The sequence below is a fragment of the Mytilinidion resinicola genome (genome assembly GCF_010093595.1).
Source record: "Mytilinidion resinicola strain CBS 304.34 unplaced genomic scaffold BDZ99scaffold_37, whole genome shotgun sequence".
In the NCBI taxonomy this organism is placed as follows: Eukaryota; Fungi; Ascomycota; class Dothideomycetes; order Mytilinidiales; family Mytilinidiaceae; genus Mytilinidion; species Mytilinidion resinicola.
The window spans coordinates 7,004-33,622 of NW_022985473.1; the positions used below are offsets into that span (position 1 = coordinate 7,004).

General features: G+C 51.3%; 10 protein-coding genes across 10 annotated transcripts; 2 read left to right on the plus strand and 8 right to left on the minus strand.

Moving 5' to 3' along the window:
- Positions 1-247: 247 nt before the first annotated feature.
- Positions 248-908, minus strand: BDZ99DRAFT_214971 (uncharacterized protein). The gene has a single exon (XM_033713389.1). It carries the CDS (start codon positions 678-680, stop codon positions 315-317), a length of 366 nt encoding a protein of 121 aa, XP_033568598.1. The 5' UTR covers positions 681-908; the 3' UTR covers positions 248-314.
- Positions 909-1,459: 551 nt separating this feature from the next.
- On the minus strand, positions 1,460-1,873 carry BDZ99DRAFT_214969 (uncharacterized protein). The gene has a single exon (XM_033713388.1). It carries the CDS (start codon positions 1,783-1,785, stop codon positions 1,504-1,506), a length of 282 nt encoding a protein of 93 aa, XP_033568599.1. The 5' UTR covers positions 1,786-1,873; the 3' UTR covers positions 1,460-1,503.
- A 1,232-nt stretch (positions 1,874-3,105) lies between these two features.
- BDZ99DRAFT_552631 (uncharacterized protein) lies at positions 3,106-6,455 on the minus strand (the record flags this gene model as incomplete). Its single annotated transcript, XM_033727068.1, has 6 exons — positions 3,106-4,129; positions 4,445-5,111; positions 5,172-5,551; positions 5,609-5,877; positions 5,947-6,257; positions 6,297-6,455. 6 exons carry the CDS (start codon positions 6,453-6,455, stop codon positions 3,213-3,215), a joined length of 2,703 nt encoding a protein of 900 aa, XP_033568600.1. The 3' UTR covers positions 3,106-3,212.
- Positions 6,456-7,282: 827 nt separating this feature from the next.
- On the minus strand, positions 7,283-8,854 carry BDZ99DRAFT_528110 (uncharacterized protein; the record flags this gene model as incomplete). The annotated part of the gene is made up of 5 exons (XM_033726339.1): positions 7,283-7,449; positions 7,507-8,139; positions 8,206-8,500; positions 8,562-8,654; positions 8,711-8,854. The coding sequence occupies 5 exons, from the start codon at positions 8,852-8,854 to the stop codon at positions 7,283-7,285; spliced, it is 1,332 nt and encodes a 443-aa protein (XP_033568601.1).
- A 1,726-nt stretch (positions 8,855-10,580) lies between these two features.
- On the minus strand, positions 10,581-12,278 carry BDZ99DRAFT_528112 (uncharacterized protein; the record flags this gene model as incomplete). The annotated part of the gene is made up of 5 exons (XM_033726340.1): positions 10,581-11,088; positions 11,212-11,446; positions 11,512-11,833; positions 11,886-11,966; positions 12,018-12,278. 5 exons carry the CDS (start codon positions 12,276-12,278, stop codon positions 10,581-10,583), a joined length of 1,407 nt encoding a protein of 468 aa, XP_033568602.1.
- A 3,909-nt stretch (positions 12,279-16,187) lies between these two features.
- Positions 16,188-17,930, minus strand: BDZ99DRAFT_528113 (uncharacterized protein; the record flags this gene model as incomplete). Its single annotated transcript, XM_033726341.1, has 1 exon — positions 16,188-17,930. One exon carries the CDS (start codon positions 17,928-17,930, stop codon positions 16,188-16,190), a length of 1,743 nt encoding a protein of 580 aa, XP_033568603.1.
- Positions 17,931-18,714: 784 nt separating this feature from the next.
- Positions 18,715-20,313, plus strand: BDZ99DRAFT_577341 (uncharacterized protein; the record flags this gene model as incomplete). Its single annotated transcript, XM_033728684.1, has 1 exon — positions 18,715-20,313. The coding sequence occupies exon 1, from the start codon at positions 18,850-18,852 to the stop codon at positions 20,311-20,313; it is 1,464 nt and encodes a 487-aa protein (XP_033568604.1). The 5' UTR covers positions 18,715-18,849.
- Positions 20,314-20,878: 565 nt separating this feature from the next.
- Positions 20,879-21,162, minus strand: BDZ99DRAFT_469399 (uncharacterized protein). Its single transcript, XM_033721486.1, has one exon. The coding sequence runs from the start codon at positions 21,063-21,065 to the stop codon at positions 20,910-20,912; it is 156 nt and encodes a 51-aa protein (XP_033568605.1). The 5' UTR covers positions 21,066-21,162; the 3' UTR covers positions 20,879-20,909.
- A 377-nt stretch (positions 21,163-21,539) lies between these two features.
- On the minus strand, positions 21,540-23,012 carry BDZ99DRAFT_528115 (uncharacterized protein; the record flags this gene model as incomplete). The annotated part of the gene is made up of 7 exons (XM_033726342.1): positions 21,540-21,993; positions 22,073-22,357; positions 22,427-22,494; positions 22,550-22,617; positions 22,671-22,707; positions 22,759-22,778; positions 22,829-23,012. The coding sequence occupies 7 exons, from the start codon at positions 23,010-23,012 to the stop codon at positions 21,540-21,542; spliced, it is 1,116 nt and encodes a 371-aa protein (XP_033568606.1).
- Positions 23,013-24,481: 1,469 nt separating this feature from the next.
- On the plus strand, positions 24,482-26,396 carry BDZ99DRAFT_552645 (putative benzoate 4-monooxygenase cytochrome P450; the record flags this gene model as incomplete). The annotated part of the gene is made up of 4 exons (XM_033727069.1): positions 24,482-24,899; positions 24,953-25,126; positions 25,180-25,523; positions 25,658-26,396. 4 exons carry the CDS (start codon positions 24,482-24,484, stop codon positions 26,378-26,380), a joined length of 1,659 nt encoding a protein of 552 aa, XP_033568607.1. The 3' UTR covers positions 26,381-26,396.
- Between the last annotated feature and the right edge of the window lie 223 nt (positions 26,397-26,619).

The following is a 26,619-nucleotide window of genomic DNA, read 5'->3' on the forward strand; positions in this document are numbered from 1 at the left end:
TTGATGAAGCCGTTGACGGGCGCTATGAAACCCATTCAGCTCTGCAGAACAAAGAGCGGCCTAGCGGGAGGTAAAATCGATGCGGTAGGATTCTGCGGAGTAGATGATCGTTAGCAAAGCTCGAATGTCCGTGGCAAGCGCAAATTCCGGAAAGATCTTTGCCTGGATGGTTCTGCAGAAGCAAAAGAGGTGATTGAAAAGACGTTCTTCTTCGCCATCCTGCTCAAGGCAAGAGCAGCAATGAAAAAATAAGGGGATTCGAACCCCAGGAATTGAAACCTCGTGCAAGCAGACTGTAGGAGTTGGCCTCGCAGTTACCTAGAGCGCCATCGGGCATATGCTAAAATGTAACCTTCCGCAAAGTCCCACAGTAGCCAAAGCACGTCGAACTCAGTCTCAACCCACACGAAGGACCCGCAATGCGTACACCTGCGTGGGAGAGGGAAGGTCTGAGATCTCCAGACTGAGGGTGGGTGTTGAACCCCAGCACATAATGAAGAGTCCTTGCGGAAACCATCTGTGCCCATGAAGGAATCGAACCTCCAACGCGTCAAGCCGTAGAACACTTTTTGACGAGCGAATGACAGTAAGCAAGATATGGTAATACATGCTCCACAACCACCTCCATGTTGTTCCTCCAGAGTCGTCTGAAGAGCTCTTTCGGGCTCCGGTCTTGTCATCTCGGCGTACCAAGGTGAAACAGAGGATCATATTGCCTTCCATCGCTCAACCCCGTCTCATCTGGAGGCATGGGTACTGCTGAACGTTGAATAACGGTCAACATGCAGCTCGCCCAAACGTCTCACGGCGGGGCCATTCGGGTCCGTCTGCACTCTCGTCCATTCCACTGCGGTAACTGCCCGACAGCTTTGTTACAGTTTGTCAGCCTAGTGAAGCTCTCCTGTCAGAGACATCGCATTCGCCGACTAGGAGTCCTGAATCATGCCCGATCGACCACCAGGAATGCTGACTGTTGTCTCCTCCCCAGGCGAGTAATTTTCCTATATTAAAGTCTTACGCTCCAAAAGAGCTGCCTGGTAACCCCAACGTCCCCAGTCCTGGAATTTAGATCAGACCACAGAAGCTAGTCATCGCTGTACCGAAGCACCAGACCTGACGTCGCCCAAAACCAAGCAATGCTTGAAGTGTGCAGTCCGAGCCCAGATCTGGATGGTTGTGGCCGGTCTCGCCCCCGTTCGGGCCAGGGAATCACCCCCAGAGAAAGAGGAGTTGCTTGGTCAGGGCATCGCCCTACACTGGTTCTTGTGAGACAGAGCACTACTGCGGACGAATCAACGCGGCTCGAGCCATTCCATTCGCACATCTCGCGCAATGTTGCTACCGAGGTCTCGGAATGGCCCTGGTCGAAAGTTTCATTTCGGTATCTCCTAAGGTGGTTCCTTCCGGCGGGCTAAAGCTCGTCACACCTTCCAGCTGCCGCGATCCTGAGTAGGCGCCTGCTGATAGACCAGGCTCACATGGCATCCTCGAAAACCATGGCCGTCAGACGCTTTCCTCAGTCGCACAGACGTGCTCCGACCTGCCTAGGGGAGACTGTGAGATGTTAGTCTGAGAAGCGATGGAACGACGAGCGAGCGGAGAGTGGTAGAGCGGGGAGATGGGAGCGAGATGGTGAGAGATCGTTCGAAGGACAGAGAATGGAGAGGACAGCGCAGAGAGGGAAGACCAGCGTGCTGAGAAAGGGAATACCAGGTTGCCGAGAGAGCGAAGCGCTGGGAGGAGCTGAGGCAGCGAGCAAACGCAGGGGCAGCAGAGGATGGGCATGCGGAGGACTGGGAGATGGGAGAGGCAGAAGAGGCGGGAGAGTGCAGGCCTTGAACGGAGAGCTCGAAGTCGACAGGTGGAGAGGAGGAGCGAAAAGAAAGCTTACCAGGCCGAAGACAGCATGCAATGGACACCAGCGCTAGGCAGTAGTGTCCATAAGCCCACACCCCACTGCACCCCAGGCGCGACCCTGGGGGGACCGACGATGCAAAAGACAGGCACACGTCGATGAAGAAGAAAGGAAGGAGCCCGAGGGCCGCGAGGGTTTTATGGTCGTGGTGCGGTGGTCCGTGCTAGCGTAACGCTAACCGAAAGCAGCAGAATCGTACGAGCGGCGGCGTGGGCAGGCAGGTAGCCAGCCAAGTGAAGCGCTTCTCGAAGGTTCGGCACGGCTACAGCTGGCATTGACGTCACCCGCTCATCGGCATACCGAAGTTCCTCTGGCAAAAAGCCGAATCTTTAAGTGCGTGGGAGTGGATCGCGTGTACTGGGATCGAGGCGCGACTGGATCAAAATAGTGAATGTCAAACAATCTTGTCAATGCTGACTTGCACCCTGACGGGCCATAAGCTAAGATGATCTTGAGGGCGATCTCATTCTTAGGCATTCAGTATCGCTACCTCGCTCGGATTTTGGAGGCACTGCACCCCGTCAAATGCAAGTCTGCTCGGTCCCAGCCCCCAGTGCAGAGCCTGGCGCAGGACTTACAGGACTTCAGCGCCTGGGATGAGCGTGAGGCTTATCATTGCCTTTGTCTCATTGCCTGTACGTGTTGTTGTCGCGTCGTTATCGCGTGTTGTGCCGCCCTGCGCGTGGAGCGGGAATTGGCCTTTCGTCTGATGTTCGTGACGTCCCGTGATGTCGGCTCGGTTGATTGGCCGAGGGCCGATGCTTTCGTCCCGAATCCAGAAAATCTGCCAAGCCGCCGTTCCCAAGCGAGCCTGTGCGACACCATCACCCACGACTCGTACCGACCTCAACAGCATTATTGGAAGATATCTTCTTGAGGCAAAGGTGGGCCTCAGTTTCGCTCTACAGTGTGGGATCTTCGCTTGAACCTGCATGCGCGTCTCCTGCGTTGGCCCGTGCGCAGTCTCAGAGAACCCTTCCAGCAGACATGAAGTGTTGAACAGCATTTGTGTCATTTGGAAATATTATGCAGCTTTTATCTATCTTTGCTGGTTTTGTTTTTGGTGTCTTGTCACTGGCCCCTTCTTCGAGTATCGTCCACCCCTTCGAACGTTTCGCCTCACAAATACCCGGTCTGAAGGCCTTTACAAGAGCTGGACGCTGATCAAATGATCGACCGCAGTACTTCCAATGGTCTCAGTATCATTAAAACTGGGAAACCACCCGAACTGCGTAGTAAGCTATGCCAAAGCGAGATACATACCTTGAAGAACATCCGACTCTCCATAAAATTCTCCTCAAATTACCGTCTCCCACTGTTCCTCTTCCTCTTCCTCTTCGTCCTCATCCTCAGGTCGCTGATCTCCCACATCCTCCTCCTGCACCGTCCCAGTAACCCCAGCCTCATCCCGGCGGACATCGAGATCCCCGTTCGGCACACAATCAATCCTTCGACCCCCGCCCTCGCTTCCATCGCTGGCCTCCCAGGCTCCCTCCCCTCCCGTCTCCCCATCCTCAAGCGACACAACTGCAGCATCATCCCGCTGCCCCTCCTCCCGCTGCCTCCGCGCCGCCTCAGCCCGCGCCTGCGCCCGATCCGACAGAACCGGCTGCCTGCGCCTCGGCTTCCACCCCACCATCTGCGTCGCCGGCTTTACCCAGGAATAATTCTTTTGCGGCGGTGGAGTAGGCGGCCGGTTTAGCGGCAGTGCTGCTGTGGGTGCGGTACCTGTAGCGCGTGGAGGCTGACGCGGCTGTGACCGAACTACTAGTACGTCGTCCTCGCTGCCTGAGATCACAATCGTAGGGGGTGCGTTCGTAGTGGGCGCGTTCGGTGTAGGCGCTTTCCGCGGATGAGCGACTGTTGCGCGTAACTCGCCATGGGGCGAGGGAGAGGAGCCCCGGCCGACTTTAGGAGTCTTGCAGCGCGGCTGAGAGCTCGGTCCTGCTGCCTGGTCTCTAAGACGCTTGCTACCAGGCGGCGGTGGCGGAGAGATAGAAGCGTTGGCGGGTTGTGATGGTATACTTTGCTGCGATTGGGAGCGTTGCTGAGAGAGCTCTTGCACGCGTTGCTGGGCGAGGAGAACGTTTCTTTGAAGTCTCTGTTGAGGCGAAAGAGCAGTATATGTCTGAGGTGCCCGTTGTGACTCGCCGTCAACATGGCCGCGAACTCTTTCCTGATGTCGCACCTGATTTGAGGCACTGATTTGGAAGCCTTGGTTGCCGGTTTAGCTTTGCTGAGTCCCAGGGTGCGGAGGTGCCTGTCTTTGAGAGGTGCGCGGAGGAAGGGGACCCTGAGAGGGCAATGTGCCTGATAGTACGCCTGTTGCAGCAAAGAGATTGTAGTTCGGACTTGACGTGGGTAGCGCTCTCGGCTACTGTTGAGGATTAGGGGGGGAATAGGATACCGTACCGGCCAACGGGTAGTTTATCTGGGTATCTATCGGAGCGAGTCGGGGCTTCTTTCTACTTGGCGGCAAAGGATTAGGTTCTACTGCAGGCTATGGATCACGCTTTTTGATTAGTAAACCATCATAAGGAGCACCATTTCTGTTGTTAAGGTTTATCCGCTGCAACATAGAACCTTGCTGTGATGTTGGTCGTCCTTGGCCCTGCTGCTGCTCTGCGGGGCCCCGTGAAACAAGGTTCGTGTTTGATTGTTGAGTTGGCGGAGGGATCGTGTTCATCGGAGGTACTGTTCGTTGAGAAATGGAAGGGAGAGGTGCATTTTGGGTTGGCGAAGTACTCTGAGTTCCATTTGGAATCTGTGAGCGTGCAAGGGCGCCCTGTTTTTGGAGATCGACTTGAGGCTGAATTGTTGCCATTGGTTGATTATTCAGTACTGGCGCAGTACCTGTCGGCACTACTACGCCTGTGGAGGGATTTGTCGCTGAGCCTGCTCCTGAAGGCCCCTGCTGCACAGCAATCAGCCTGGTATGTTCCCTAGCGCGGTGATCATCGTTATTGTCTTTGTACCGCCTCAACTTATTCTCCCTGCATTTAGGGTCAGCGATAATTTCCTTCATGATATGATGTTGTCCCTCAAGAACTTTCGTGCATATACCTTTCTGAATAGATATTAGATGACATATCCGGTCGAGCTTTTCCGTGAAGTCTAACGTTCTACCCCGAATTTCCAAGTTATTTTGACGAGGCGTCCATGGCCAAGTCCAGACAAAACAGCCCACCCTATGAAGCTGAGCCATAAGGTTAGTAAGTTGCTATGCTCTAGCCGTGACATCCATTCGAGGATACACCTGCGTTGAACCAGGAGCCCATCTCCTGCCATTATTTGATTTCAAATCGAAGGCCTGCGACGTGTCTACCAAAGCAGCCCTAATTCGTGTGGCGACCGCTGCTGCTTCGATACGCGTGCCGGGTAAGCCATTGTTGGAGTCTGGTCTCCACTGAACTCTGTTTAGGTAGTCATTGGCTTCCTGACTCGTCATACCATCTACGGTGTCCAATTGAGCTTGTCCCTGCGGCTCCTCATTGGTGCCTATATTCTCAGCATTCTCAGATCCTGGAGTAGGACTGGCAGCTAACCCTCCAGGGCTTGGTGCCACTGGCGACGAAGGAGTCGATTCATTCTCCCCTTCGCTCGAGTGTCCCTGACTGCTTGGCGATGACGGCAGGACTAGTTGCTCATCATTAATGGGGTTTTCTAGCTATTGCAACTCTGCCTCATCACTACCAGGTTGCTGCTGAATTAGCTGGCCGCTATCGCAAGGAGCTGGAGACGGAGGGGATGCCGATCCTCCCCGATCTCGCGCCTCCCACGAACTGAGTTTGGTTGGATCAAAAACTTCCTCCCAGCTCTGGAGCTCCTCCAGACTTAGGGGTTCAGCCTCCGCTCTTCGCCGATCAAATCCTACCGGGTCCTTCAGTCGTTCCCAATACGCGTCACTTGGGATAGGCCCTTCCGGGATATATTTATCGGGAAAGAGCAGCATCTTGTTAATCCTTTTTTCCCATAGTTGAGCGTCTTCTCTTCGTTCTACGCGGCTATTTGGATCCTCGTAGTCTTCCTACAAGAGGCCTCGAGGATTATCATGGTGTCCGGCTTCTTGCCACCAATTCCTATTGGCAGGATCAGGCTGCTGGCTTTCGTCTTCGCTGGTCATTGAGGTGGGATCTTGACTGATTACTGCATTCAGAGTGGCAGCAGAGTCATCTAAATTTGTATCCTCAGGGAAGGGGCTCGTGAAGGTGTCGGGGGCGATATTACTTACGTATTCTTGAAGCTCATTCATGGCCTCAGCATTCATGGCCTCAGATGACCCTTCTTGGCTAACTGTTTGGGATGAGCCTGGAGTCATCTGGAGATCGCGCTCATCCAGGAACTAATCAAGCCATCCAGGGCCAAAGCGGTGATACGATACACTGTCATCGCTGTCAGAATCATCGCCGGGCAGCGTTTCATCTTTGCTCTGGGGGTCGTTACTGGGTATTCCAGTCTCTTCCCCTGGCTGCACGTTGTCAGCTGCTGTGTCTAATTCGCCTGCATTCGCGGGAACTGCGGTGTCGTCCGGTTCAGTCATGTTCTCGGACGATCCATCATCCGTACCTTCGTCTTCGAACAAGGCATTGATTTCATCGTCAGGATCTCACGATTGGGAGATATTTTGGGTATTGGTGTCGTCCGTAGATTCGGAGGAGCGGCGAGAAGCCATTTTGTTCGAAGTTTACGATGATATTGAAATCTACAAAGTAAGAAATTACGAGGAGCAAACTTGGGTAACAGGTAGGGTGGAAATAGAAATATGGATTCAAAATGTCTGTCCATTCAACATTGTATAGTCCAAGATTCATCTTGAAAGATTTCCAAATATATAAAGGCAGACAAAGCGAGAGCTGTAGACTTTGAGGGAGCTAACATTGTTAAGGAACCGACCGTGTGAGGACGGGGGACGCTCATACCTTTAAGCTTCGTGGCGGGTAGAACTGTACCTTGTATGATAGAGTGCTCGTTGTGCTTCGCCATAGAGCTCACTATGTCACCGATTACGACAAGAGGTTGTGGTGGAGTATAGAGGAGCATTTAGTTGAAGAGCTATGGGGTACAAACTCTTTGGATCAGCTATTCTAGCTAATCTAAGCCTCTTCTTTAAGTAACCAGATTTTTAGGACGGGCCTGTTCATATTCAGACTCGTTCCCGGCAATCTTTTCCAGCGTAGACACGATCGAGACTTGTCGAAATGTTCAGCACCCTTACCCGCCAAACCCGAACAAAGAAGCAACATTATACCGATTCGTTGTTCTTGTCAAGAGTCTTAGAACTCAACACCGCTCCCGACCTTCGCAAGAACTTCACAGCACGTCCCCATTGGTCCTTATTGTTAGTCGAGTGATTCGTCGAGTGACCGGCTAGTTGCCCCTCTTGAGTCGCTTGCGGTGAAGATCAGGACGATCTTCTCCATCAGATTCCTCCAAGGAAATATCGTCCTCCACGCGCGAGTCGGAATCGTCCCACTTGCGCTTCGTCTGAATAGTCGCGCGGCGAGGGCGTTGGATGGCAGGCGTCGTGACCGGAGCTGTAGCTGTCATGTCAGTGCTTGTGGAACTCTCACGTCGGACCCGAGCTCTCGTACCGCTCTCAGCCTGTGATCCTCGTCGTAGCTCACGTCCAGCCTTCTGGTCCTCATTCTTCTGACCGTTTGACTTCAGATTGACCCTCGCGCGACCGTCGACCTCTGCTGGATTCGCGATTAGACCCCAGATTTTCTGGAGGTCTCCCTGGATGACGAACGTACAGTATGCCTTGCGGCGGCACAAGACATCGCAGACCGCAGTCACCCTCTGACTATAGCTGAGTACCTTATTAGGCTTAACCTCAAGTAGTCGACAATCGTAGCGTGGATAACAGTATCCAGCCGTATGGATCTGTTCGCATGTCTCTTGCACGAGCCAGGCCCATGCCTCCACATCAAGGTCATCGTACATGTGGTTGATCCAACAATTGACTCCAGTCTTGCGGCCGTCGATAATTTGGGTGATAGACATCATGGCATCCCTGATCCGCATGGCGTCGGTGGCCCTCTCCGTATCCGACTGGGGCAAAGATTGGTCCAAGGAGTTACCATATCTGTCCACTTGGCCAACTCTGTACGCCGACTGACTTCGACGTAGCTTTGCTTCATCAGCAGACATCTGGATCGGGCTGGCGAGCGAATTGGGAATTCCAGCACGGACTGTATTCAGGCCAGGTTGGTGATCATTTGTCGCTATGTACAGTTAGCGCTGCTAGAAACAACTCGAGGCGGAGATTATGAGTACGGAGAATTACTTACAATTTTGCGTGTTTGGAGACGATTCGACGGACTGAGAAGCTTTCGAGAGACTTCCATTGTCGCTGGAGCGGCTGATAAAGGAATCCATACGCTCGCCGATGGCGGGGGTGTTCCATTCATCCTGCGTGCCCCCCAGAGCATTCCAGGTCGAGGTATAGTCTTCAGGACTGTATCGAGGGTCAAGATATGGCGACGAAGAATTGACATCGCGAGGTGCTTCGAATCCCTCCAAGCTGATCCGGTGGGTGTAACCGTCGCGTGTGGAATTCGGACCCATTGCCTGGGCAGCATTCGGCTGATTGATGGTGTTGGCAAACTCACAAGCCTGAGGACGGACGGACTTGCTCTGAGCTTACAGAGATACGGATGCTACTATCTTGTGTGAAGACAGTCGACAGGTCATTCGACTGATTTGACAACATTGACGGCTCTTGCAACACATTGTGGACCTATAGAGAGGTTTAGCAGCGCCGCTAGAAAGTATACTAATGTCAGTCAAGCTTACAGATGCGAACCGACTAGACTTATTAAGGGCGGGATGTATTTCAGCTAGAGCGGAGGCTCCAAAGATGTTGTGATGGCTCGAGACTCTATTCCGGTCCTTTCTCAGGTTGTGAAGAAGCAGTTCTGTGTTGATTTGAAGAGGCATAAGGCCCGTATATATAGCCTATGAAAGGGGGGGGGTTACTCCCCTGTTCCCCCTTGTTACGGATATGGAAGGATGTAACGCCACTGACACGCTAGTAGTGGCAACCTGAGTTCCTTGCTATGGTCCTGCGTGGCAACGGGATACATTGCCTGGGCAGCACTGGCCTGTTCGACGGCGTTAGCAAGCTTATAAGCATATCTGTTCGCTTTGAACTCACAGGAAGCATTATGCTAGGATCTCGCATGATTTCGAAGGTCATGTCAGGCTGCGCTGATCTATCGAACTATTGATGAGCTTAGCAAGTCTTCTGTAAAGTACACTTAAATTAGACTTACCATTGCTTTTAGGGCTTCATCTAGGGAGACGTAGGCTTCGCTCTCAAATGATTCAGAAATCTTGCTACCAAGCATGGTGCTGTTCTTTGTAGCTGGGATGTCGAACAGCGCGGCGCCGGTTGGGGTGTCCCTGAATGGAGAGCCACCATTGAAGTTAGAGATGTTGAACTCCCCCATTGCGTTGACATGCGCGCGCTCGTCTTGGAGGATTTCCTCCAAGATGTCCATTCTAGCAGGAAGGGCGGGCGAAGCCAACCTAGATCTAAGATGCGCCGCTGCGGGGGGCCGATGGTGGAGGGATGGTTGCAACTTGTGACTGTGGGAAGCCGGGAGAGAGCTGGGTTGAAGGTGGAAGCTTCAGCAGCAAGCGATGTCTGCTAGGTTGTGAGAAGAAATTGTGGAGGTGTTATAGCAACGTAGCAGGTCTCGATAGTCATTGACGCTGCGGCCGGAGGGATTCCAATCGGGCGAGCTAAGAAACAGGCGAGAATCACTAGGAGTCACATGACACACAGAGCACTTAGCGAGTTTGTCAATACCTGTTACTCTTCCTCTAGCTAAAAGGGAGGCATTTCGAACTAGTAAAGTGCGCGCTGTTTCTTAGATATAGCCGTCGCTAGCTGTGGTACTTCACTGCTCGGGCAAGAAGCCCTGATCGCCGAACTCGTCATTCATAGTGGATAGAAGAGTATAATCACGTGTACGTTAGCAATGCTCAGCATACACGACACCTTCGTACAATCAGATTCTTAGGCAGGGCTCCTTGGAAATTACCTCGGTTGTATGTTGGTTGATAATACCGGGTGTTTGTACAGCTCATCTGCAGAAGGAAGGGTACTACACAGACGGAGTTACAACACGTAACGTAATGATCGATTAATAACGATATTGAGAGAAGAGAGACTGTTAGTAACGAGAATAAGATCTATACAGAGCCGTCATCTATGCGCTTCTCGTCAACCTAGAGACAGAGGATGTAAGCAACAACTTCCAAAACATCATGCTTAGAATCTCACACGATGCAACACTTATCAATTCCTCCTTCCTAAAAGCAGACACGATGCCATGAATTCGCGTACCTAGTAATTTTGTACATAATGAAAACTATTAGAGACAGGTATCTAGTCCCGAGCCTCTCACACCATCTCTCTTGAGACTTAAGAGAAGAACGCTCCTTTTCGGGCAAATCAATTCTAGATAGGTGTTGCTAAGACAACAGCTCGCCAACCACTCAGTATCATTGCTATGAAGTGCTAGGTCTTGAGTCTGGAGAAAGTTAATAGTTCAGAACAAAGACAAGCACCTGCACACCATCCAACGTGACAGCGTGATCTCTTTGTTGACACAAAGAAAACCAAACACCGCAATTTCGCAGGTGCTATCAACCACACCTAGTCTCCGCCAATTTCAGACTTCCTAACAAGTCGACTAGCTGATCGGGTGAGGGGGTTTTTCTTCTTCCTACCAGTGTTCTCGGCCACTTCCATGTACTCCTCGTCTTCATCTCCTAGGTTCAACCCTCCCCCCCCCGGCTTGCGTTCCTGAGTGACAGTTCGGCCAGAAATTCGGGTCGCAGAAGCTAGGGTTGACGTTAGCGTCAGGATAAGGGTCGTCGTGTCGTCCGGCTCCTCCGCTTGCTGGTCCGCTGGTATGCTCTTCATTTCGGCGAGCTCGCGTCCAATCTTGGTAAACTTTTGTTTTTTTTCGTTGCCAAGCAGATTTCTAGGAACACGAGCTTCGACGTGCTTCGGATCTCCTGCCAGCCACCAGATTCGGACCATATCGCCATTGACAATGTAAGTAGAGTAGTGCTTGCGTCTGGCCAGCATACTGCACACGATATCGATCCTATTGGCATACAACAGCTTGGAGTCGGGATTCACTCCAGTAGAGCAGAAACTGCAGTTTGGGTAGCAATACCCTTCCACATGGAAAGCTTCGAATGTTTCTTGCACCAACTAGGCCCAAGCTTCGATCTCGCTTGCAGTGTACCTATTTTCCATCCAATGCTTGACGCCTTACTTGCCTATGTCGATAAACCCGATTGTATTCAGCATGCTATCACGAATCCGGCGCACATCAGCCTTCCTACCATCATCCGTCTGCGGCAGAGGAGCATCGAACCGGGCACCGCGTCCTGCCAAAAGGCGAGGACGATTGCGTCGCAGTCGGGCCGTGTCAGAAGAGCATATTTGGTCGATTTCTAAAGCTGTAGGTCCGTGGGAGGTGTTTGTAGAGTGCCTATCGTTATCGGATTCTAGGTCATTTTAGCATCTGTTGACAGAAGCAGACTAAGCTGATGGAGCAACAAGGAGCACTTACGAGTCGATGCCAGAATTCGAAGGCGTTCATGAGTCTCTTGGAGAGCTTTATTCAGTACTGGAGTCATCCTAGTTCCCCTGACGACATCGCTAGTCTCGATAGCCTTGTTTTCGGCGAATTTCTTGAGGCAAATACTGGCCCTCTCAAGGACGTCGATCGTAGTCTCCTCAAGAATGTTGTTTAAGTTCAAAGCCGCGTCGTCGTAATTCCATTCCTTTTCGGACGCGGAAGGTGCGGAATTGCTGGCTTGACGGAGCTGGCCGTCCTGATCGAGGCTAGAGTAGTTGATAGCAGGGCGCTGTATAATCTGGGGACTGTTCGCCTAATCGAGAATTTAGCAATGTGGCAGTAAGGTAGACGCAATGTAGACCCACTGCAACTCCAAGGCTAACACTCTCCTGAACGGGGAATGCCGGGTCGACAGGCATAGTTCTTGATTGGATGGCTCGGCTAAACTAAGTCTTCGGTCAGCAAATCTCTCGCAACAGCAGTCTATGTAGACTCACCGCAGCCCATTGAGTAGAGTTGTTAGGTTGACTACCAGTGAGCATCGCGCTCTCTTCCATGGCAAAGACGCGGCGCAGCCTAGCACCGGAGCTATTCTTCGTGTACGGGGAGAGGTAGGTAGCGGGTCTAATAGGTTTCGCGTATGAAAGCGGAGGGCTGGACTCGTATTCGTGGCGGACAGGTCTAGGGAACGAAGGGAGTCCTTCAAGCAGCCAGTTGGGCAGCTGGCCCTGGTTCGTGGGAGGGCTGGCGTCAGACATGGAGAGCGCTCGCCAAGTGCGAGGTTGTGGGAGCTCCTCCGTGGCGAGCGTGAAATTACAGGATGAGGGTGTAGTACAGGACCCTTCTGGGTGCCTCTAATAGAAGTGTAGCTGTTGACAGACACAAGAGGTCGATCAATTTATATGAAGAGTGGGCCACAGTGCTCTATGTAGTGGTGGGAAAGAGGATTGTAGATCTGCGCAGACGAAATTGAGAGGCAGCGGCACGAAGAGTGCTCCGGATAATTCTGCCAAGACGCTAGCGTGGCATCATGAAAGTTCAGAAATCCCGAGGCCACGCTCTTCTATGCGAACCTGAATCTTTATGCCATTGTTGTTTAGATATGCAACTAAGAGCTCAAGTTCTAAATGGCTCTCTTTGTTAAACTACTGTACAAGTAATGATCAGTGACGAGAAAGGACATGCACAAGATTGGGAAGCATTTTTTCAAAATGTTCTCACGTTCTCGCATTTTTAAACTCCTTCCGTGATCTCACCGACCTCAATATACCGAATTCCTCATTAAAAAGCCCCAGAAGCCTTCGAGACGTCTCGTTGGCCTTCCATTGCGCGTTGTTTAGTGCATTTTCCAACAGCGGGGCTCTTTACGAACTACGTACAGCCTGCTATCTAACGCTTCAGTACCCCATGAAGGACCAAATAAGCTAGAGCCTCCTTCGAGGCTGATTGACGTCAAGTCGGAATAGTCGACGATAAAGGCTTCCATTGGGTTGGCCCAGGAGGCTCCATACGGTGCTGAGTTCCTGTCAAAGAGAAAGCTACCGGAGCTTGATATTGATACCCTTGTGCATGGGATCCTGACATGCAAGTCTCTAGTAGTAGCCTGAGGCTTTCAAGCTATTTACAGACGTTTCCACGGTCCGATTAATCGGCCTCAGCTCCGTGCGTTACTTCTCATCCACCGCTTTTATGAGCACGTAGACCACTGTTGACGGTGTTGGAACTGATTCAATTGCTTCAATTTTCATGTTCAAATCGAAGACGCACCGAAAGCGGATGAAGAGGGATCACTTCAACTAGTAGTGTTTAAACAAAAGTTTAATTTGCATTGTAACTAGACCAAAATAGTTAATTTCATTCCATACACAACTCAAGGGCCTCCTGTGGCGATAAAAACTTTCCAACACTGTTCGCATATTGCTCCAATCTTAGAGATGGACCGCGCTATGTTGACAAGCAATCACTAAGATCGAGACTATCTGAATTAGCATTTGAAAGACGTTCGATGATCTCTTGCGTCGGCCGCAGATCATACACAGGGGCACGGAGTACCTCTGACGTCGGCAAAAACTATCCAAGTCTTCCTGTGTGTTGTGCCGATACTTAATACGATCAAGAAGTCTTGACAAACACCCTCAAAATAGCAAGTATCCGACCATGGGCGTGGTCTGCATATGGCGGTCAACGAAACGAGCTTCTTATTTTGGAGGTATCTGGACCACTCCTCACAGCGGCAGTGGCCATTCAAGGCTTCAAACATGCTACCTTAAAGGGCAAGGACCTCCTGGTCGTGTTGGAAAACGCTCTCAGAATCGCAATCATCGGCTCTTAAGTTACCCTCATCTTATCCATCACTCTTTAGACCACCTCTCACGGCAGCAAAGTCTTTTCAAATCGACTCGGACTTCGCCCTTATTCGCGACATCTTTAGAAAAGTGCTCAGAAAGGCTGTCAAAACCGTAAAGTGCTGCACGGGGTCCCGTTCGCAGGCTGTTCCCCTTTACATTGCATCAATTTTCTCGGTAAATAGCCAAGATACCTCAAACAGCAGGAGCGTGGCAGAGGACTTTAAGCGATGATTAAATCTCGAAGATTTTCAACAATGGGTCGAAAAATGCGCTTAGAATCGTAGCTCTTTGCGAGAACAATACTCTGCGGGACACGGTCCATTTCCAATCACCATGTTCTCAAAAGGTCCGTGAGACACCTCCGACTGCGACAGGAACCTTCCAGATCCTTCAAACGAGATGCTAATTTGGACTAGCATCCCAAAGGTCAAAGAAGAGCTCGTAAAATCGGTACTGCCTAAATCCTGCTCCAACTTTACGTGCTTATTCCAATGCGTTACCTCAAAAGTATTCTTGTCCAGCCGTGGCACTACTTGCGGTAGGATGATGATGGAAAAGGCCTCAAATCTTAGAGTCTAATTTGAGGTCTACGAAGTATTACATCGGGCCTTCATCTCACACAGGGGCCTGAAACCAGCCTGACGTTGCCAGAATGTATTCAATTCGCGTTAGATCTTACACTCATTTGGAACAGAAAGGAAGAAGTTAGACTTCTAGCGCACCTCGAATCATGCCTCCAATCTACGATGTCCGACCTATGACATCAACTGGGATATTTCAAGTATAGCTGAGATACCTCAGTCAGGACCCAAGAGCCTCCAAAAGGTTCAAATTTCACGCTGTCTCATCTGCGGCCTTCGGCCTTTGACTTAAGCTCGCGAATTTCTCAGGCACGTGGAGAAAGACTGGCGGCGGCAAGAATTAGCCAGATATCGCAATTCCATGGAGCTTAATCTGAGGGCTTCAATTTATAGCATTCTTCAATTTTTGCAATCCGTTCGCAGACCACCACAGGCAGCACTCAAGGCTCTTCAAACCCTCAATATATGACCGTGTCTAATATACAACCTTGAAACTACAACGTAAGCTCGTCATCTTTTGTAAATAGATGAAGGGCACCTAGCAACGCTGGAAGCTATCCAGATCTTGCGATTTCACGAAGTCTAATCTACGAGTTTCAATCTATGACTTGCATTTGGAACCTTCGGCTAGCAGGCAGGGGACTCCAGACGAAACTTTGGCTCGTCCAAACCCCTCGAAATACACGCTATTAGATCTAAGGCCTATAAACTATGACATGACTTTGAAATCGACCATGAGCATCTACGAGACCTCAGACGGCGCCGAAACCCCTCCAAAACCTTCGAAATATAGGCTATTAGATCTAAAGCCTATACTCTATGACATGACGTTGAGGTCTACCATAGAATGTAGGGCATCTCAGACGGTGTCCAAACCCCTCCAAAACCTTCGGAAGACACTCTGCTAGATCTGAGGTCTCTAATGAATGACATGACGTTGAAATCTAGAGTAGGCATCTGGCGGACCTCAAACCGTGCCGAAGGCGCTCCAAAGCGATCAGAATACACGCTATTAGATCTGAGGCCTATGAAATATGACATGATGTTAAAGTCTACCATAGAATGTAGGACACCTCGGACGGTGTCTAAGGCCGTCCAAAACCTTCGAAATACACACTGTTAGATCTAAAGTCTCTAAGCTATGACACGATGCTAAAATCTAGCACGGGCATCTAGGGGAAGTCAAGCAGTGCCCAAAACCCTCCAAAACCTTTGGAATACACGCTGTTAGATCTGAAGTCTCTGAGGAATGACATGACGTTGAAATCTATAATAGCCGTCTAGTGGACCTCAGACGGTGCCGAAGGCGCTCCAAAACCTTCAGATTTCACGCAGTCAAATCTGTGATCTCCGACTTAGAACACGAGAATTCGAGAATCTACAAGTGGCAGGTACACCTCTAACGATTGCAATAGCCATGCAAGCGTTTAAGAGCACAAGCTTTAATGTAGAGGGCTTTCCAAAGCGGTTCCAAACGCACAAAGTGTTCACAAAAAGATACACATAACAGGAGACACATAGTGCGCAAGTTCAGCGGGCAGTCTGTCTATTCTCGGCCCAAAAACCTCTCTATCTACCCCTTCTGGACCACGCAAATGGGCAAAGAGCCACTCAATCTACCGCCCGTAGGCCACACAAAGGAACAAAGAAACCGCCAAACTCTCCCGGCAAACAAAGGCACCAAGCCAACCGGCCGACCACCACCCCCCAGATCGCACCAGCCTCCCCACCCCTCTGCTCACTCCCCCTGCTCCTCGAACGCCCCCTCATTCAGGAAGGAGCGCCAATCCTCCCCTCCAGTCTCCTTCTCCTCGCCAGCGGCAGGCGCAGCGCCCCGCGGACCAGGCGGCTCCAGGGGCTCCGTTTCCTGGAGCTCTGGAGCCGCGAGGCCCGCCGACGCCGCAAGAGCCTCCGCGGCAGCACGCTCCGCGAGCCCCCACCGCTCCAGAAACGCCGGGTCGTCTGCGGCCCCGTAGATGCTCTCATCTGGGCGGGCTGGGGCGCGGGGTGCTGGACGGCCTCCAGAATGGCTCGTCGACGCGGCGCGGTTGCCCAGGCTGGGATCCACCGCGAAGTCATTCTGCGCCCTCGAAGGGCCGGACAGAGCGCTTCCCATCGGCGGCTGATATGAGCCGCGGTGCTGCTGGGAACCGGGACCGGGCGCCGAACTGGACGATGCCTGGTACGGGCTGGCGTGCGGCTGTAGATTGGGGGCATATGGCGTAGGGTTTGCAGCGTTGGCGGCGTATGCGAGCTGGGCCTGGCGCGCGCGCTGGAGGTTGGCGTATCGAGTTGTGGCCGACTGATTCAGACTGGCCATGAGGGCGCGGGGCGCGTGGACGAGGTGTTGGAGGCCTGACCCATTGCATAGGTGCAAGCAGTAGTCTTTGTGGCGATGGAGGACAGCTCGGACTGCTTCAAGTCTGTCGCCTAGTCGGATGTTTGGCTCGAAGTAGCTGACGATGCCAACGAAGGGGTACTCGAGGAACACGCGGGGTCCATCCGTGTAGATTGCGATGATGTTGTGCACGATCTGAACAGCTAGTGCTTCCAGGAACTGCTGAGGTGCGTTGCCCTGGACCCAGTTCGACGTAGAGAGCGGTTCGGCGCCTGCCATCTGCACTATTGCGTCGTAGATCACTCTGCACCAGTTATGGCGGGCTCCTTCAGGCGGTATGACATCTCCATTTTGCAAGGCTGGGCGTTGAGCAGAGTTGCGCTGGTTAATGTAGTCTTGGGCCAGCTGCGCGGTTGGAAAGATTGAGCTGTAAGCTCCGGGAGGGCTGAGTGCAGGTGGTGCAGACATTGTTAGATCTGAATGGACTGCGCTGAAGCTCGGTGGTTCTGATGTGGAGGGTTGTGGAGGCGGTTGAGGCGGTTGAGGCGGTTGAAGTGATGCGAACGATTGTGTGTTCGGGCGGTTGGTAGGCTGCGGCAGAAAGTTGCTGTACGGATGCTGGCTGACAGTCTGTGGCAGAGAAGTAATGTCCGGCCGGAGCGCAGAAGTCCGTCGAGGTAGGTGGATGGTGGACTGTGACAGAGAGTTGTTGGTGGATTGCGGCAGGAGACTGTTCGTGTAGCGTGGCTTGATTTGTTGGGCGTTGGCCAATTCACTGGTTGCTGTAGGTCGTCTCCCCTCTGCAGGATCTCTGCTGCCAGTCTCAGCTTGCAGACCCTCGAACCCTCCCTTCTCGAGCTCAGCAGCTTCCAATATTTGTGTGCCCAAGTTTTCGCTGTCTGATCCGGTGAAGGCGGTTGGAACTATGTATCTCTGCACATACTCCTCGTGGGACGCTGGCTTGTATCCTTCCGGCACGAGCTCGGGAGCACGATTTCTAACCGATGCGGGTGCTCTGTTGTTGCCGGCTAGATTGTGGCCGGGCAGATATCTCGCTTGTGGGCCCCGACTCTGACTCCGTCTTCGTTTTCTAGCTTTGGATTTCTCTGGCTTAGGGCTGCCTGCGCCCTGTACAGAGCTCATGATGCTGGGGTATGGTGGGAGAGTAGCACGACGATACAAAATGGAGATAGTAGAAAACACCAGGAAACTTCGAGAAGCGGCAGGTATGGCGATTTCTGTGGCGCGCTCCACGAAGAACAGTCCAGATATCCGTTAGTGTAGGAAACCGGCGGAATAAGACAGTTCCAGGGTCACACGTGTACTACGAATAATAAAACAAAGAGGCTTTGTCACGCTGGAGATGATAGAGAAAGCCTTTGTTCGATAGTGAATATCGGCAGGGTGAAGTCAGGGAACAAAGACGTCTAATCTAAGAACAAAGCCATTTGAGTGTATGATTTATCCTTCTTTCTTAGGTCTGTCCAGTGGCATAGCGAAAGATATCCGCTACATGAATTTAGGGATATATAGGTAGATTTAGCTACGGCACTAAGTCTTTGAAGTTCTTGAAGTGTATTTATCATTATGTTGTCGGACTATCTATCTAATTATGTTATATTCTTATCGCTAGCTACAGAGATAACTCCTTCATGCCTATGGCCAAGTATCCCGGCCCCTAGTGAAGCTCCCGATCAGTGCGCTGTCTCTAAACGTGTATGGTTGAGCGTGTCAGGCTGTATTTGTTGGCAGTACCACGTGCGCCTACAAGGGCTGTAAAGCTTGCCTTCACCACTAGGTCACGAGGGAGGTTTAAGAGATACTATTACGTCAAGAATGTCTATGTCTAAGATACGAAATTTATAATGTTTAAGTAGCTGTATGAAAGGTTTGTATTAGATTGTGCAAGCGTCGTGAGACTACATTAGCTAGGTTCTAAAATGTGGTGTTACCTCTTCTCTTTCATTCACTCAATAACTCTACTTCACTACAAGCTCTTCACGTGCTCACAAACAATCCAACCTCCACAAAATCTTGCCCGACACTAGACCACGGCCAGACTATGGAACCTCATTCCGACCTGCGTGGAAAAATGGAGCGTCCTCATCTTTTTTCACCTCCTGTCTCTCCCCTCTCTTTCCCTCGTGGAGATATATCCAGTACCGAGAGCACTCAACAATCGGCCGCTGATGAGGCTTCTCATAGAGGAGGAGCAGCTATGATCAAGCGATTTTTATCTTCGGATGCTCAATCTCCAAAGCCTTCTTCACCTTCGAGCACTCATCATAATGCCGCCCATGGAGTACAAAACCCCCTGCATTCTCCGCCTCCTGGCACCCATACTTCTCAGACTTCCTCGCCTTCACATAGTCGCTACAGTGCTGCTCCTCGTGGACCATCTTCTTCTCAGCACTCTCGGACCTTTTCCATGCTGTCCTCCTCCTCAGAACCTCAGCAAGCCACCACCCATGGAGAACTATCCGCCACTCAACCTCCCGGATCATCATTTTCTCACCACGTCGCCTACTACGGCGGCCACAGCATTCCTCCCCAATCCATCATCCTAGACACCCGCCTCTCCAACTACCCCTCCCTCCACACCGCCAGCACAACCCCCGTCCGCCACTCCACCGTCTACAACTCAGGCCCCGGCCTTACCCGTACCCGCGACTCCATCAAAAATATCGCCGATGCTGCCAATCACATCTCCGGCGACCTCTGGTGGAAGCCGCCCACCCCAGACCCCTCGATGCCGGCGACCGAAGACGACGTCCAGGCCATTGCCAGGCGCTTCGAATCCAGCATCTGGGACGTCTCCGAGGTCCTCGTGCCCCGCAACGGCAAAGTCGACGCCTTCAAGCCGCCCAAGGCTATCTACTCCGCCGCGGACGTGTGGGCGGTGGCGCTATTCCTGGTTAACCAAGTCGGAGTGCTGCATGGGAAAGGCTGTTTCGTGCAGACATTCGAGCGGACCACCCAGCTGAAGGACGAGTGGCTGCTCTTTGACGAGCGGGTGGCGGCGATGTGTCGGGATCTGAAGGGCAACAAGAGTCTGTGTGAGAGCGTGATGCGGAATCAGAACCAGGTGATCAAGGATCTGGTAAATGCGCCAGATAGTCTGTGGCGGCGGATTGTGGGGAACGCGGAGAGTAATAAGTTGAAGGCGGAGACGATGAGGGCGGGACAGGGGGTGTTGGGAAAGGGAAAGAGTAGGGGGAGAATGAAGAATGGGGTGATGGTTATGGAGGAGGAAGGAATTGTTGATGGTGGAAAAGATGAAGAGCGTAGAAGCGAGAGGAGTGTCAGCGCGGGAGAGTCGCGTTCTACGGCCTTGGCGTTGACGAGTCTGCGGGTTCAGAGAGCACGAGAGGAGCGTACCGCCGAAACTCCGAGCCAGATTTTGGGTTTTAAGTGGCCTTCGTATACGGCTCCAGCTTTTCTTCAGTCTGATTCGGTGGTCCCTCTGAAGCGGAAGAACTCTGATGGCGAAGCACCACGGACATCAGGCAAGGAACATCAAGGTTAGCTCCAGAATGGGTTGGAGTCATGCGATGGGCTGAGTGGGAGTATGGCGTCCATGGTGGGCATTCTCCCTTCATGTACACTAGATCACGTCAATAAATAAAATTCTAGTCAATGCCACTTCTTTTAGATTGACTTACATGCTTCGGCATACCGACAAATACGCCGATCAATCGAGCTCGTGTCGCAAATATAGGAGATCAAATTGATCATTTGAATTCCCCTATTGCCAGCAGAAGTGGTACGAAATTTGAGCGTCGCCCTAAAGGTTTCGCCAAGTTCATCAACCGACGTTCGAATGACCTCATCCCCCTATATTCCGCTAGTCCTATTCCAGCTCCATCCATTCACATTCAACTTACACACTAAATTATAACGGACGCACTCAGACCATGTCCTCATTCGTGGGCTTGTTGGATTGCTAAAGCGTGTGCTTGCAAAATCTAATTCCAGACATCAATGCGACCTGGGGACCGCACACAAATCTGGAGAAGGGGCGATGATCTGGAAAACTTCGCTTGGAGATCTGGGGACGGGAATTCGGTGGAAAGGACTTCGGACAGGAGTTAACTCAGGTTGAAAATTGATGTGAACTCTGTCTTATTTCGGGGGCCCGAAGGCCAAACTATATACTACGTAGGAAGTGACTGTATGCATAGGCAGAAGCACTAATTGGAGGCAGCAGTAGGCAGCATTAGGCAGGGTAGGCCACCGTACCCCAACCCCTCTCTGTAGAAGTTGTAACTGGCTAGGCATGTAGGCAGCTACTATGCCAGCAACTCCAAGTCTGTACGTAGGTGACCGTGAACCGTATGAGTTGTTGATCCTAGGTTGTAGCTGTTACAACCCGAGTAGTTATCTGACTTAACTAATGCGCAAGGCTGAAGCTTGGGGTGGTGGAAGCGAGGCTGGGTATGTGCCGGGATCGGGACAATTAGCAGAGTAAAAGGAGAGAATTTGCAAGTTGGATGACGATCGAGCGATTCTGCACCATGGTAAGACTGCTTTAGGTGTTATCTTCGATAAGAAATGTTGGGAGTAAGCTGTTTTGTTGATTCGTAATGAATGTAGTTAGTCAGAGCACTCAGGATACGGGCTAGGATGGGACTAATATAATCGTTTTTCTTGGTCGAGAAATGGATCTCTGTGATTTTATCCGCCTTTTGCAGTGATACAACAACATTTTATTGTACATCGTGCTGCAAACCTCAACGAATTTAATCCGGAGATCTACACATTTTTCCAATCCTCAGTCCTCTGCTCCGTCCTCGCCTCAAAGGGAGTAATCATATCCTCCATACTCTCGCTCTCAATATCTCTCCCCTTCTTCCCTTCAACCCGATATGTGCTCGTGACCACAATCTCCCCTTTTCCAGTCTGTGTCCCACCGTTCATTGAGCTCAGCTTGAACCCACTCGACGCCGGATCCTGCTTACTGCGAAAGCGACCAAAAAAGGAGAGTGGATGAGAGCCGGATTTCGAATTTGAAGCATCGAGGGACGAAAAGAGCCCGGGGAGGTGCCGCTTAGCAAAGGGCTTGAGGACCGTGAGGCAATTGCAGATGACGCCAAAGTTCAGCTCGATGCTAGACCAGACACAGGCGGTAGCTTCGTAGTAGGTTATGTCGGGTTTGTTTTGGAGGTGCATTATGTAGGTGATCCTGACAATGGATGTGAAGACGACGCTGTGAATGTGGTTTGTTAGCATCCGCGACATGGTAAGGACTACGGCAGAAGTGGACTCAAGAGAGATAAAATACAAACCTGGAGCCAACCATGAATACAAAACCCAGTACCATCTTCTGTAGAAGTGGCATCTGTAGCTTGTATAACATCGGAAGCGGCATTACCATCATGGCAAAGTCGGTAACAATATTAAGAATTGCCTGCCATAGAGCAAGTTGGTTGAGACAGTTTCCGTTGGAAGCATCGGTGGGTTGGCATCCGGCGCCAACGATGAAGATGGTGGCGAGACTATATGCGGTGATGATGAAGGCAATTATGTAGACGCAAATCCGGAACCATTTGTTTGGATTAACTCGGTGATACCTGTGACTGTCAGTCCTGGGGACTGACCGGGCTCATGGCATGTCTGAGGTGAAGCTTGAATGTACGCACAGAATGAGAATGGAGAATTTTGTCAGCATTGGCGACCAGATATATGTGATAACAATGCCTATCAAAAGCTTCAGACTCACAGTAAGCATATTATCGTCTTGCTCGTGAATCTATATATCTTACCTTGAGATACATATTCATTGCCGTAGCTGGTGTATCCCACATATGCCTTCCAAAGCCATAATTCATGCCTTCGATGCGCCTTAGTACTGAAAGAGGTGAATAGAAGTAGGTGTTTACTTACACACGACGCAGAGAGCAAAGAACGCAATCGAGAAGACCTATCACAGTTGATTGGTAAATGCGATCTTCCAAGCAGGATCTATTCATACCATAGCAAGCACAATGGCGACTATAATGTATAAGATAATAAACACTAGTTTCTAAGGTAGTACTACTCACGGTCATCCCAGCCGAATTTCTTCGTGATACATCCCCTCGTGTACAGGCGTAATCCCAGAAAGACGAAAGCCGCAGCGAAAGTGCATGAATACGTCAAAATGAACTTCTGCTGAAGAGGTGTACGGCCGTAGAAGTCTGGCTCTTGGCCTTTTGGCGGAGGCATCGCTGGGATTATTGTCGCCATGGCGGAAGATGGTATTGATCGAGGAAAGATACGAAAGAGGGCCGACTAATACTTCGAGGCTGCAGTGACATGGAAGGATGGCTGGACGGCCAAATGCGTTTTAAGGGTTGGCTCGATGGTATGACTTTACCATGTGCTTGAAGGGGCCACTGCTGAGATTCAAGCTTTCCCTGAGACACCAAGAGCTAGGGTCGGATGCGGGGATTAGGTTGGAGGATCGTCCCGTCAAGGGCCCTTTTGAGGCGGCGTAACACAGACCCTTGAAAAGCGAGTATTGTAACGGCGCTCAGTCTAAATTAAGGGGAATTGTCTCACCGCTGAGTGGATATCATCCGGGGTACAATGTTGCGCAGTTTTCCCTGTCCTTAGCTACGCAACCAACCATGTGCTACGATACCAGGATGTTTGTACTAAGAAGCGACTCAAAGCCTAGGAAATTCGCTGGTATATTCTGTGCTGGCGGCAAGGGGACTCAAAGGTGGTCTTTGACCATGCGGCATTGTGAGCATACTAGATGACGATGGCGAGATCATCGCAGTCCCTCAGTCTCGAAGTCGGGTTCCCCAATAATAACCCCAGTCTCGTTTAGAACTCCACCAGTCGGGGAACAGCATCCGATCAAGCCTTCACAGCCTGGCGCATGCTAGTGAAAAGCTAATCGAGTCATGCATGCCCTGATGCATCAAGGACCCTGCGTGCTGTATATACAGTAGTCATAATTCCCAACTTTTGAGAAGGATAAGGCCCAACCCGAGTCTTGTGCAAGCTCTTTCATTTACGTGGTACCAAAAGAGTCTTGAGTCATGTTTGGCTCTCCGTAGTAATCAACTGAGTCGTGTGTGTGATGCGAGAAGAATGGCCAATGGTGAGCATGTCTGTATCGAGACCATTCTACAACTCGTGCTAAGGACATTTCTTCGAATAATCTGTACCGTTTACCACATAGAGAGATTGAACCAAACTCTCGTGTGCACTGGCCCTTTGTTCAGACAGGCCAATCCTCGATGAAGGCCTCGGGTCTCAAATTGAACTCTCCTGGCAAGGGTACACCAACCCGGGATGGCGACCTGTTCCCGTCCCCCTGGCACACTACAGGCATGTCTGCATCTCGAGAAGTGCCGATTGGGTACCTGTGTAAAGGAACAACCTGCATGCGGCCAGGTCAGCATAGCCGATGCGGCACAGCAGCTAGTTTTGGGTTCGCTTCGCGCATTGGTTGTTCGAGTTCTTCCAAATGAAGTCTAACGTCTATATAAAGTGTTGATCCATGGGTCTGGAATAGGGCGCTTGACCCACTCACCTCCTTGTGGGTCGCTTGAGACCAATGCAACCACGGACGTCCACGTCGTCTTGCGGTACGACCCTTTTGGAGAAACAAACGATGGTCTCCTTATCTGCGGGACTCTACGCTTCATATACCGGCCAGTGGTACCGTCATCTTAGCCACAAGTAAAATTTGAATTGCGAAAATGGGGAATTTGACCCAGCCAGTCGTTTTGGCGGTCACGGGGGAGCAGTCATCGGCTGGAAAGCTGTTGGTCTCGGCCTCTGTTTCCGCTTTCATTCTGCACCAGGTGTTTTTCAAGCGCGTTGAGGTTGACTTCCGGCCTGTGTCATTGGGCGCAGGTCTTGGTGCCGCGTTCATTATACTAGTATATTGTTTTGGCTTTCTTTTGGCCTTGGCATCTAGCGTGAGCTTCCTCCTGTCACTATGGGTGAACATGCTTGTTTACCGTCTGGCATTCCATCCTCTAAAGCATTTCCCGGGTCCAGTTCCTGCGAAGCTTTCCAAGTTCTGGGCCGTGAAGAAGGTCCTCGACTCAAACTATCAGTGGTATAAAGTTGCTTTGAGTCTCAAGGCAAAGTATGGCGATTATGTTCGAACGGGTAATGCGTTCAATGACCCCTCTGCTTAGTATGGATCTAAATGTGCAGCATAGGACCTCGAGAAATACTTATCTTTGACCCCGAAGCAATCGCACCCGTGCTCGGCTATTCATCAAAGACGCTCAAAGGACCTTTCTACGATTCAATGGAAGACTCCGTCAATACCACTCGTGACAAGGAGTTCCATCGTAAGAGGCGTAAGATCTGGGACAATGCTATGAAGACCTGTAAGTACTTGGAAACCGTTTGATATAAAAGCTGATCTTACCACTGCTGCCAGCTCTTGCCGACTACGCACCTCGCATTGAAGACTTCACGGACAAACTCATCGCACGCATCGGAAGACACGCAGACCAGGCCATCGTTCTGAACGATCTCATGATTCATTACAGCTACGATGTGATGAGTTTGCTGGCGTATGGAAAGTCCATGGGTTTCGTTGAGGGTAAATCAACGGATGTCGCTGATTCGATTCTGAAGAACATCATGGACGGTGTTTACGCGATTGGCCTCTTGCTTCATGTTCCTTGGCTTTTCACTATCGTCACAACGTTTGCATTTGCAATTGGGCCTCTGAAGCAGTGGAACGATTGGTCGAGACACGAAGTCGACGAACGCAGAGAGGTGCGTCTATCTCCTAAACCTTTAATTAGCTTCGAGAGTATCATGCTAAGTATCCCCTGGCGCTTAATTATTGCTTTTACTTCGCCTTGTTTCTTCCTATGATACCCTCGTATCGCTTTGCTAACCTCCTGAAGGTCAAAAACCCCAAACCAGACTTGATGACGCACCTAATCGCTTCCACTCCCGACGACCATGCCGGCCGCGAACTCCTCTTCAGCGAATCTCGCCTGATCATCTCCGCGGGCTCTGACACTACCGCGACTGCCTTAACCTTCCTCTTCGTACTACTTTCTCTCCAAGAACAGTCCACCACCCTTGCCAACCTCCGCGCCGAACTCGACACCGTCTTCTCCAAACCCTCCGACGACAAAGAAGCATTTAGTTGCATGCGTCCCCTGCCCATGCTAGACGCCGTGATAAATGAAGGCCTCCGGCTATACCCAAGCGTGTACTTCCCTAGCCAACGCGTCACGCCCGCTGCAGGAATGACGATAAATGGGCGTTATATCCCGGGTGACACCATTATCTCTATCCCAGCCTACGCACTCTCCCATGACCCAAGATGTTTTGAACAGCCGGACGAGTTTATCCCCGAGCGGTGGACAACGCGGCCGGAGCTTACGATCAACAAAACGGGATTCATGCCGTTCATGACCGGCCCATATGACTGTGCAGGGAAGAAGTTGGCGATGATGGAGTTGAGAAGCGTGGTGGCGAGGATCGTGAAGGATTGGGACTGGAGAGTCATCGGAGAGGAAGGAAAGAAGTGGGACCGAGAAGCGTGGTTTGGAGGCGTTAAGGACCACTTTATTGCTGGGGCGCCCAAGGCGAGGGTGGTGTTTGAGAAGAGGGTTTGATGTTTGGGAGCTGTTTAGAGGAAAGGGGTATACTCGGGTTGCAGCAACCTAGGATCAGAAACTCATACGGTTCACCTGCGTGCACACCACCCCCCTAGGTATCCCTTACTCTCCCTTTCTCTTCCTTACGGAGTTGTGGTGCTTCCTTGCTGTCAAGGGAAGGGAGTGCCTTTCTTTGGCGCCTTCCTTGCTGCCAAGGGAACGACCAGGGGAGCGCCCTAAGGGATAGTTCATCTCGT

What these genes read in the sequence shown, in the direction of transcription:
- BDZ99DRAFT_469399 (XM_033721486.1), bottom strand. Translation starts at nt 21,065, where the DNA reads ATGCCTAGCCAGTTACAACTTCTACAGAGAGGGGTTGGGGTACGGTGG.
- BDZ99DRAFT_214971 (XM_033713389.1), bottom strand. Translation starts at nt 680, where the DNA reads ATGACAAGACCGGAGCCCGAAAGAGCTCTTCAGACGACTCTGGAGGAA.
- BDZ99DRAFT_214969 (XM_033713388.1), bottom strand. Translation starts at nt 1,785, where the DNA reads ATGCCCATCCTCTGCTGCCCCTGCGTTTGCTCGCTGCCTCAGCTCCTC.